General features: G+C 45.9%; 1 protein-coding gene across 1 annotated transcript in view; it reads right to left on the bottom strand.

Moving 5' to 3' along the window:
• ATP9A (ATPase phospholipid transporting 9A (putative)) overlaps positions 1-2,485 on the bottom strand; it is a 61,270-nt gene extending 58,785 nt beyond the window's left edge. Inside the window, exon 1 of the mRNA XM_080558060.1 lies at positions 2,222-2,485. Coding sequence (XP_080414186.1) covers positions 2,222-2,289 — 68 coding nt within the window. The 5' untranslated portion in view covers positions 2,290-2,485. The remainder of the gene's footprint in view (positions 1-2,221) is intronic.
• Between the last annotated feature and the right edge of the window lie 9,708 nt (positions 2,486-12,193).

The following is a 12,193-nucleotide window of genomic DNA, read 5'->3' as shown; positions in this document are numbered from 1 at the left end:
ACCACTACTCCCACTGGTTTATTAAGCACATGCTTTCTCTCTTTGACGCAGATCTCAGCTGTCTGGACCATTATTCATCTCTGCAAGGCTACTGTGGGAGTTCCTCCCTGGCTTCTCTTCAAAGTACGCTACAGACTGAGGCTGTAATCAAAGCTGTGCTTGGATGACACCTGCCCCTGGCTGCCAATGGGAGAATTAGGCATTTATTTCTGTTTTGCTAACACACACAAGGATTTCTATGAAGCCATTCAGTACAGGAAGAGAAATCTGTTTCCGACTCCAGAAGACCAAGCTGACAAAATCTGCCCAAGAACTTGTCCCCACTGGGGGAAAAACTGACGCTCTACAAACTGCAGTCAGGGCTATGTTAAGGCGAACGCTTTCTAGGCTTGGTTACCACTGGGTTTTCATATGTATAAACGAAGGTGACTTTCAAGTGTCTTTGTTTGTGTTTTTCTCAGAGGAAACGGAAGTAAGAAGGTCTTGATTATGGCTTACGGCTCCCAGGACTCCATCCTGGATCTGACCCCAGGACCCTTCTCAGCTGCTGGCTGATTCCTCCTTCAGTTGCTAACAGTATTTTGGATTTGCCTCACCTCAGTGCAATCTAATCTATCATCCAATTGAATTACTGAGCTATCACAGCCTACTGATCAGTAAAACAAGACAAGAGTTCCCAGGATGCAATCACATCCCCAGTTACTGCACCAAACAGAAAACCCAAATCCCAGTTACTCAGACTGCTAGTAAGAAAAATCCCACGTTCATCTTCCTTCACAACTTCATGCTGCCAAAATTTCTTACTAGCACAGGAAGCATCATCTCTGTGACTGCTCACCAGGTAAGGTCCATAACCAACGAACTGTAGCTTAGGTTAGATGAGGGTTATTTCGGTCAGACACTGCTAACAGGGGCTTGCTAGAGCTTGGAGCACTTTCTGAAACCAAATGATTCAAGAACCTTTGAGAAATTTCTCTGGCCGCTGCCTCCTCTCTCTGATCCCTTTCAATCACATCGCCAAATTGAATGCCACGGTGGCTGCACCTTGTGGAACTTGTCCAGCCATGCATGCTACACAGCGGCTGGGGAATTATTTGCTGCATCACACATACCTCCCAGCTCAGCCTAGGCTGATGTGGCAACATCCGTGCCAGCTAATAGAAACAATGTTGATAACAAGGAATAATTCAAATAAACTACAGAAAAGAACTTCAATTAAAGGAACCCCAATCAGAACCATCAACCAACAAAAAATAAACAATGAAAAAGTAACAATTTCCTCTTGTTCTGACAGGTGTAATTTCCCTGGAGATTTTGCTTTATTTTCCCATCACTCGTCACATTTAGAAGCACACACGTCCAAGACCTGCACAGCAATTCCTGACAGCCAGGTAACTCGGTACCCCGCACGCTCTGCTGCGTACAAACCAACCTGTCTGGCAGCGGGGCCATTTCCTACGCAAACAGTGTTCGAGGCTCATCGCTCCTATTTAGCTTCCTGGGTGGAAATATCTGCATGAATACCCAGAGGCATCTCTAGGAACACATCCCACGTTCGGAGCGCTGCAACATCGCCGAGCAGGGACATTGTATTGCTGTCACTGACACAGTTATAGCGCATTTAGTCCAAGACCTTTGTCACAGATCCGCAAACACTGGTGCCGGGCCAACACTATCCCCAAGCAGAGGCCGCGGGCAGGGGCAGCAGCACCATTCCCCACCCCAGCCCCAATTCCCCACCCGGCGGGGAAGCGACGGGGAGGGCGGGCGGGGAGGGGACAAGGGGACCCCCGGGGGCTCTCGCTGCCGCCCAGCACCGCTTTGTCCGCCGGGCTCTGCGGGCTGCAGCAGCCCGGGGATGGGGATGGGGATGAGGGCAGGCCGGGCTGCTTCCTCCCCACGCAGGGACCGGCCGCGCTCCCCCGGCCCCGGCAGGAGCCTTCCCTCCGCCGGGCGTGCCGCGGCAATGGCGTCAGGAGCAACCTGTCAGCGCCTCCTCCTCATCTTCCTCATCCTCCTCATCCTCATCTCCTCCTCCGGGCTCGGACCAGGGCGCGGCGCCCCCCACCCACACCCCGAGCACAGGCAGCGGGCGGGGGGCGGGATGAAGGCAGCGGGCAGGAGGAGGATGAGGCCGGGGGAGGATGAAGGCAGCGGGCAGGGAGGGATGAAGGCGGGGGGGATGAAGGCAACCCAGCAGCCGCCCCCGGGGAGAGCTCACCCGCCGCGGTGCTTGCTGTCCATCCGCTTCTTCTGCCGGACGGGCTGCAGCGGGATGTTGTCGGTCATGGCCGCGGCCGCCGGGGCGGAGCGGGGCGGGATGCGCTTCCCAGCAGCGCCTCGCTCGGCTCGGCACGGCTCGGCCGGGCTCGGCTCGGCTCGCCGAGGGGCCGGGCTCGCAGCACGCAGGTGCCGCGCCCGCTCCGCCCGCCCCGGTTCGCCCCGCCTCGCCTCCGGCCTGCCCCCGGCCCGGTTCGGCCCGGTTCGGCCGGGTTCGGCCCCGGCCTGCCCCCGCTGCTTTACGCCGCCCCCTGCCTCGCCCCCTCGGGGCCCAGACCCTCGGCACCGCCGTGCCCGCAGCCGAGGCCCCCCCAGCGGGCAGGGGTGTGGGGGGCGCCCCGAGCCTGCGCCCACCTCGCACCCCGCTCGTGCAGGGACCGGGGACTGTCACCCACGCGTGGCAATGCTCGCTTCTGGGTCCTGACCCGGATTTCCTCTGTAAATCCGGGCAGAAATTGTTCCGACATGTCCGCTCTGTTTGTGACTTCCAGTTTTTCTGTAAAAAAATCACCTAAATAAACTCTCCATCATAGCTGGGTGTACAAACCCGATTCCAATAACGTGCTGGACGGCAGCAGCTGAGACTTTGAAGAGATTTGCTTGTGCTTGGCCTGTGCGCGTTTTGTCAGGCAGGGACGCAGCCACAGGCCTTCCCACAGCTGCTTCACGTTCCTGCCCCAGCCCAACAGGTCATCTGCCAGCTGCTCTGTCCTCTCCATTCATCTGTCTTGCTTCACTCCACCTCTCCCATCTCCATTGCATTTTCCGCCTGCCATCTCCATATCTTCACATTCTTTGCCATAAACAAGGAAGCAAAGGAATCGTTGAAGACCCGTACACCCTGTTCACCTGCAGCCCACACACCTTTCCTGCTGCTGACCTTGTTCTTCATTCAAACGTGAAAAACAAAATTCCCAGTGGCAAAGATGTATTTCATAACGAAGACTGTGAAGTGGTACTGTCGTGGTCCCATTTAAATGATGTATACATTGCTAGTGATGTTGTTGTGAAAAGAAATGGGCAAGACAAATGCTCCTATACAACATCATTTTTAAATGTTAAAAATATCTAGAAAGCCGCAAATAGGGAAGTCTAACAGGGCTAATGGTATCTGGTCAGCCACCAGAAATTGTGATGATAGGCTGGTGGAAGCTTGGTGAAAGTCAGCGAAGAAAACCAACAAGTGATTGAGAAAAATCTCAGTAATAAAAACAAAGAAAAAATACTTCAAATTCTGTAACCAGCGAGGCAATGGCTCCGTGTCCCGGTGTCACAGCTGGTCAGTGCAGATCCAGCCCATACCCCTTACACATCGCTTCCTCCTGCTTCGTCGTGCCCCTGTACCACGTACCCCGCTGTGTGGCAGTGCTCTAAATCAGCTGGGCAAAGTGACTGCTTTTACAAAAAACATCTGTCTGGGAGAGTGCCGTTATTTCTTTATTTCATATCCCATGGGAAGTTGGATGAGAGCACAGCCTGCGGGCAGCCGAGCAGCTCAGGGAGCATGCTGCTGCACCGGGACCTCACCTCCTGGGGAATCACAGCCTGGGTGTTGGATATCGGCTGTAACCAAAACCTTGCCTGCACTGAGCACTGGCCGTGCCCTAGGTGCTGACTGCAGCCAGCTGACGACAAGGTTATTGCTGGGTAAGAGCGCTCCGGCTGCCCTGGCCACTGCCCGAAGTTTGCTCCTGCCGCCTGTGCAGCAAATGTGCTGGAGGCTGTTGTTTGTGTCAGTGTAGCTCCTTCCTGTTTGAAACCACAAAGATTTACACCGGTGCACCTCTACAGATGGAGGAAATGCCCAGCGCAGATAAGGATCGTATAAAACAGAGCTACGTATCCATCGCAGCCTCTTACACTGCAGTCCTGGTCACCACAAAATGTGAACCTCTTTCTAGAGCAAGGCCAGCTTTTCCTCTTCCATTGGCAGGCTGGTGGCAAAACCTTTCCCTTAACGAGTAACTTTCCTGGAAATGCTCACTGGGCAAAAACTCAGTGCCTACACACGCATGCAGCTGTGCCATGAACACATGCGATACCGCTCTCTGCTGCCCGGGCTGCTGGCACGCATCTGCCTGCACGGCTGCTCCAGGCTGCTCGCTGTGCTGCCCAGCTAAAATGCCACAATGACAGGGACCAAGAGCAGAGTGTGAGTAACCCACGTGTAAGTTCAAAGTGTACGTTACTTACAGTCTGTACTTTCCTGCCACATTTCATCTTGGGATCCTGGGCGAGACAAATACATGATAAAAATGATGAGTCTCATTATTAAGCAGCAGCATGTTGTGTATAGTAATATAAAAACTATGGCATTTAAATGACAGTCTTTAAAATACCTGTTAGAGACAAAATGTATGTATTCTGAAGGATGCAGCACCTGTCCCCAAAGCTAACAACATGCACCCTAATCCTTCAGTGCCACGTTCACATCCTACAGAGTGGTAAGTCCTATTTTCAACGTGAAATATTTGAGAAAATCATGTGACCTGCCAGTTTTGTTGTTCAAAATTATTTAATGATTTCTTTATAATACTAATATTTAATTTCTTAAATAATTTACTAGTCTTTTATGAATACTTATTTGCAAAAATATGAGCGATTCTTCTCCTAGAGAAGGAACACAATTGCTTTGCAAGAACGCAGAGAAAAACATGAGTAGAAGACATGCGTAGTGGTATCACAAGTGCTAACTCTTAGATCTTGTGCTTTTTTTTTTTGGTGGAAAGTGCCTAACATCAGAGTGATGTAGACTAATAACACTTAAATGAAAACTCTGATTAGCATCTCACTAATAGTGTAATTTCATCTACCAAAAAAACATTTGTTAGCATAGCATACACCAAATAGATAGAATATTTTTTTTAAGATGAGAAGTTCTCATGCAAGAGAAAAAGAAAAAGAAAAGGAAAAAGAAAAAGAGAAGAAAAAGAAGAAAAAAAGAAAAAAAGAAAAAAGGGAAAAGAAGAACAAAGAATAGTGAGCCCCATCAGCGTTTCTGGGTAGCTCTGTTTTATTTCCTGTCCTTGCTGAGTTCTAGCTCAGGTCATACTACGGATTACAACAGCACAAAAACTGCAGTTGTCATTTAATTTTTTTCTGTACAGTTGCAGCAGTCATCCGGACATTTTGTAACGAGGACATTTCAGCAATGTAATTAATAGTTATACCAGTTTCAGGCACCACCACTGAGACCGTTTAGGTAGATATTTTCAGTGCTATTTGAGCTAGGGAAGTCTTATGCCAAGAAGATCATACTGTATTTCAATATAGTAATATCATGTTTTAATTTCTTACTTCTCAATCTATTGTTTTTATCCACTCGTGGGGGCAAAAGAAATAGAAGTAGAAATCCCTTCTCCTCCTACAGACATTTCAGCTCATGAAACCCATTTGCTCCGGTTTTCTCATATTCAACTGCAGGAATAGAAAGATATATATATATATATATTATTTTTTTTCTTTTAATGAGAGAAAATATACAATGATAGAATCCACTTCAAATGATAATGTAATAAAGGGAGCAACTGCAGCACCTAAACAGGATGTTTTATGTAACCAAAACTGTCACGAATGTTATCACCATTGCCACAAAACCACTGGCCCAATGCTGTGACTGGCTGAAATGATAACCATAGCCTCAAGCCTTTAGTCTCAGTCTGTATAATAAAATTTCTCAAATATCAGTGTTGCTTGTTCTGAAGTTGCACTGAATTTTAATGTTGCCAGCATTCTTTTTTAGCACCACATTTTGGCCCTTGACACCTGTGTGATACAGGACAGAAATGAATGCCATCGCTCCTTTACGTGGAGTAGATAAAGGGATGCACAGCCAGGTTTACACGCACCTGCATAATCAGCTAGTATGAATGTGGCAAACTGTGCCAGAAATCAGGCAATTGTGATTGTGCAGTCTGCAGACTTGCTCCCACAGCACCTCAGGATTCAAACAAGCTTTCGGAGCCTTCCTTGCGGGCACTCTCATTTGCTGCCCTGTGTTGTAATGTGTTTGATTTTAGTTAGAAAATCACAGTGAACAATCCAGACTAGCCTGTAGCACAGTGGACTAAACCCACTCCTTGATATATTTCTTCTGTAGCATTAGCCTTGCTACAGAGCTTTTGCATCAGATCTCACCATTCATGGCAGGTATGTGCTCCCCTGATTCCCAAACCTTTCATTTGCCTGTTGAGAAGGAATGCCCAAAGGAAAGCCTCCAGTCTAACTTCTCAAGGCTTGTTAAATCAAGTGAAATAAAGCCTATTTTGGTTTCTCTGATGACACTGGCTTATTCAGTTGATGCTCTATTTTTGCAAGCAGAGAATTTGACAACTGCTAACTAAAAGAAGCTAATTTGTTTTTCATATTTTAAATCATTATCTATGATTTGCTAACTTTTTTTTTCCCCAGGTGATTAAATGAAGACCACAGCAAGCAGGTGTTTTTTTTTTTTCCCTGCATTCTTTGTCGTAGAGCCAAATCTGGAGCACTTGGTCTCCTCTGGGTCTGTCCTGTAGGCAGAGTTTATCTAATAGTGCCGGTGTTTTTGTCACTGCACGTTACAGACCCTGTTTCAAAAGCAGAAATTGGAAAGTCCAAGGTTGAGCCCCCATTTGTAATGCAAAGGGCTGTACAAAACTGCCAGGTGGTTGATTAGAATGATTTAGCATCTTTTCCCAGAGCAGGCAGTGCAAGCACACTTGTTTTGCAAGTGGGATTATATTTTATGCCCTGAATAGTCATGAGTCTCTTGTGGTCTGCCATTCAAGTCTGTGAAGACAAGTGAAAGTTCAGTCTGGCAAAGAACAGCCTGCGTACATGACTGGCTGCCCACCGATGCCTGGATCATAAAAGGAATAAAGTTAAAATAACCTGATCATTTCAGTCCCCTTTCCTAACAGCAAATGCAAACCAAGCGCTGAGAAATCAATATAATTTGTATTAAAAATTATTTTACACAAATACTTTAGATTCCAAATGCTTTGAACCACCTGTACATTGAGAAAAATCAAGCAAGCCCTTACTGTAGTGCTTCTCCGTTTTTGGAAGAGAGCCTTCCTGCCTCATCCCTTTGCCCTTCTCCCCCACTTCTCCATTACCCCGTCACACAGCACTGCCACCTCCTCTTCCTCGCGACTCTGCATCTGCTGCCTGTGACCCCAGCTGCTCACCCGCAGGTGATGCCTTCACCGAGTGTTTTGCCAGTCCTCACGTGGAGCCAGGTCTCTACCCTCCACCGATTAAAGAACATGTGAATAATAAGCTCTTACAGGGTGGTGCCTAAATTCCTCCAAGGAGCAAGCCCTAGTGCCAGTTCCCCACTCTCACCGTGGATGTTAGCTTGGGCGGCACATTTACAGATTGTACTCACTACCTACTTAGCACAATATGCCATAGATTTTATTCAATTTTGGTTACATTACTAAATAGATGATGGAGTCTTTTATGCATAGGACTCCTGTGTTTTCACCTGATGAACCCTGTAAAAGGTCACAATAATAGTATTCTACTTGACCTTTTATATGCTGGAAGAGCAATACAGATTTGGGACTATATTAGCTTTTGCTTATTTTGTTTATTGCTTCCCTACCCACACCCCCACCCAAGTATCAAATTATAGGTAATTCTGACATCTAAGGAGATGGCTCATGTGTAACTGGTTGCACAAAATGCCAATGATTCCACAGGCAACTCAAATTGTGACACTATGCTTTGTACCTATTATTACCCGTTTCACAACTGCATGTTTTACAAATACCAGGATGCGCCTCCTGAGTCTGAAAACATAACCGAGTGCAGATGATATTTTCAGCTTCGTTTCGGTGCTGTGCATGCAGTGGCAGCATTTGCAAGGCAGGCAGGAGTGCAGGAGCAGGGACCCGGTTGCCAGAGATTTGCAAACTCGCCAGCGTGTAGAAGCTGTGCAGCAGGCAGCCCGTACGCTGCGTGCCTTCCCCATGCTACCGATTCACAGATGAGAAGGAAACAGGCAGCTTCGGTGAGGTGAAACGTCACCCTTGCGAGGCAGCACTGGGACAGACGCGGGCTATTGCCTTCACTCAAAACAAGAGCAAACATGCAGGAACTGCCTGCTTCTGGGGGGCACCGGCTGCACACGCACACCGTCATTGCCAGGAAGGAGCGTTTCTGTAAGAGAAATGCAAACGTGAACAGGGATGCCAAAGCAGGAATCATTAGCAATATGGTATCCGTGTACATGTGCCCTAAGCCTACATGAGATGCATTCATCTTTTAAATTTATCTGTCAAGCGTCTGAACTCAGACAAGACTACTGCAATTAATTGGCAAGTTAAACACTACCAGATTATAATGCACTGTTAACACCTGCATCTCTGATCTGCACGGATGGCTTTGATATTATTTTTTCTTTTGACAAGTGGGCGATAGCGGATATCCTTTAAGCCTATATTTAATGAAGGCCTCCATAAATCCATCAACACTTGCTAAGGGAAACTACAATAAAGCTCATACTGCCATAGGCTCTGTTATCGAGGGAACATTTGGCATTCTCATAATGAAGCTGCAGAGCAGATACTTTTCATGTTGAGCTGAGGAAGTGCAGTATTTGTATAGGATCTTTTTCTTCCCTGCACAATTATATGTTGTAGATCAAGAGGAAAACCCCTCAGTACCTAATTTTCAAAACAAGAATATTGTCAAACAGCCATTCACCCAGGATGGCTGTTGAATATAAGAAACAAAGAAAGAAAAAGGTGCTGATTTTTAGAAAAATAAACACACATTTCATTTTGTTAGCTCTTGAAATGATTTTAGTATTAGCTTTATCTGTTTTATAAGCTCTCACCATACTGATTTTTATTTGTTACACATTCTGTGGGTGTGATTAAAAAAAAAAAGGTAAAGCTTTAAACTGAGAATAAATCAATATTTGTTTTACATTTTATGTTTGAAAATTTTATGAAAATTATGTACCTGAAGTGGTTATTATGTCAGTTTGAAAGAACTGATAAGAAGAACAGAGGAATTGATCATGAGGAAATTTTCCAAATCTGGACATCATGAGCTGAGAACATGTACAGAGATTCAGGTACCTCAAACCTGCAAATCATTTGAATGTCTGCTTAAGAACCTAAGAAATCAATCTGGCTTCCCTGAAACAACTAGTGTGGCCAAAAAAAATTATACATTTGGTATTCTGAACATACAGACTGTGTAGGGACATTATTTTTTCTGAAGCAAATTTGCAAAGCCCCAGGAGTGTAAGGGGCTGTTAAGCCAATTCAGTTAACTTGATTAAAAAGCGTCCTCTGTCATCGTGTCCGTGGGATTGCAAAGCCATTGAGGATCTGGGAAGATAATATCCATGAAAGGTTTCTGGATAGATAGATTCTGCCTTACTGCACTAAGAATGCAAGTTATTTGTCAGGCAGCTATCAGCCCCATGCATTCCTCCTGCACCACCTTTCTGTTCACCACGCACCACATTTTGTGCAGCTGGCCCTCAGCTTCCCATAGTTTCATAAACCAGGTGCTTTGACTTTTGGTCAGCTCACAGCATTGATTTCATTTTGAAAGCTCAAATGAGCTGACTGAAGTATAGACAAATGGCTGAGACCAGCTGTAATAAAAATGCTCTCTTATTTATGCTCTGCATCGTATTTGCCCTTAAATCTATCTAAGCAAAAGCATAGAATCATCTTTACACAACAGTTACCAGTTTTCCAAAAAGGCTTTTTTTGTGTTGTTCAGTGTGTCTAGCTCAGCCAGACTGGGAGGGAATACAGAAGCATCCCGACACACCGCCAGCACTCCCTGTGGTATATACCTACCGAAGCCAGCCCCTGGCATCTGCGAGCAGCCGAGGAACATCTCCCTGAAGGCAGGCAGGCAGGCTTCAGCTTGCTCCCTTTCCCTCCTCCAGCAGTCCCTGGGCGAGCATCAGTTTGACAGCAAACTTTCAGCAAAGATGGTTTTCACGCTTCCAAGTGCACAGAAGCAGTGACTGTGCTCCCTGTTCAGAGACACAAACACTGCCTGGGTGCGTTTGTATTCCTCGCCCTGCTTGAGGCTGTGGTCTTTAGGTTTCACCCATTCTCCCCTTTTGCTTTTGTAGTTCTAGGTATTGTGTTGACGTCACAGACAGTACCCCTGATTTTCCCTCACATATTGATATTCTACATTGGGAAAAAAAAAAGGTGTTTTCTAAGCAGAGTGACTTTCCAAGTTCCTCTGGCTATTTGAATGAGGAAGGACTGCAACAACCTCTAAAGACAAAAAGTGCATGAGGTGACAGGAATTTTCATTACTTATAAGGATCCTTCCTTAATACATAAAATAGTCAGCTCAATGTATGTAATAGGCAATATATGTAACAGTCACGGTAGTGCTCCTCACACAGTGGTTTCAAATGGGTACTTTTAATTATATAAAATACCGCTAGGTGCTCTGAGTTTTACTTCGTTTGTTTTTCAGTTTTCTTTAGAGAGATGCTTTTATACAAGCTTTTAATAATGTCTGGATTTTGCCTAAACAAAGTATTGGAAAATAAGGCACACAGTGAAATCCACCTGTTCTCATTCTGAATTGAGACATTTTCTGCACAAAGTAATTTAATCAAACAAGTTAAGCTTTGGGCTGCAAGATGTGACAGCCAGAGAGGCTAATAAAGAACTGTGAAAGCAGAAGGATGCTGCATTGGATTGGCTGGGATGGCCAGCACATAATTCAGTTAAAATAGGCTTTAAAAAGCATGCTTTCCAATAAATCAGCATCTGTCAGACACCTTCTGAAGTAGCAGTGGCATTAACAGAAGTCAGAATGCTACCAAAAAATACTACCCTTTATAGCAATTAACTAAAAGTTCGGAAAATAGAAAACACAACAACAAAACAGATTATATTATAACATGCAGGAGTGTGGAATTGATGGTTCCATTTTCTGCTTCCGAGTTATGTTTCCTGTCCTGCTGGGTGTGCAGTAAGAGACACTTTTCTAGGTCAGTGATGAATGTGAGATGGAGCCAAACGTGAGTCCAGCGCTCGCCCACGCAGCACCAAAGCAGAGCACTCACGGCAAGCAGGGAGGCTGCAGGAAGCACACACAGGAGCCCTCGGAGCCCAACACAAGAGACTGAGAAAGCCTCAGCACTGGAGCAGGAATTGGATCACAAACACTAACAAAGCCTCCTACCTAAATTGTTATTTCACTAACACAGGACGTTGTTTTTCCTAATTCCAAATGTACTACAAACTCTGCAATAAGAACAATGGTTTTCAACAGGAAAACATTACAAATGAATGCAATACCCATCCCCTTTCCTTCATTTCAGCTTCTCTGCCCTCCCAGTGGCTCAAGCACCTCAGCCTCTGTGGATCCAAGCTCCTCGGCCATTCCTACTTTGCTCCAGGTTGTACTTACAAGCCCTGAGAAGGCTCCTGCCTCCCCACTGCCAGCTGCTGGATCAGCTGTCGCTGAGGTCAGCCTGGAGAGCCACTTATTTACATGGTTTAAAGACAACCTTGCCCCTTGAAGCACACACTGACTTTTTGGAAACTTTTGGACAAAAGGGATAGGTCAAGGGAAACATTTCTCTAGAGGAATAGAGCCCATATATTACAAACCTAGTGCACTTCAGTTCTTTTAAATCAATGCAACCTGGAAGTTCAAATTTAACCTTTTAAATAAGCCAATTTTACCTTAGCTCATATGCATAAGTATGCTGCTTTCAACAGCACAGCCAAATCCTCTATGCAATGAGCTAAGCAAGCACTAACAAACAAGAACAGGAGAATCCTTCAGGCAAGAAGAGAGGCTGATGAGCAGAGACAGTACACATACCGTGCTCGGTCTGCTCTAACACCAGTGTGGCTTTATTAGCTTCAGTAAACTTGTCCCTCATTTACAACAACATAATGAAGAAAAGAATCAGCTG

The sequence above is a fragment of the Anser brachyrhynchus genome (genome assembly GCF_964034855.1).
Source record: "Anser brachyrhynchus genome assembly, chromosome: 16".
Lineage (NCBI taxonomy): Eukaryota > Metazoa > Chordata > Aves > Anseriformes > Anatidae > Anser > Anser brachyrhynchus.
The sequence above is the reverse complement of the archived record's forward strand: the minus strand, read 5'-3'. Positions and strand labels throughout refer to the sequence as shown.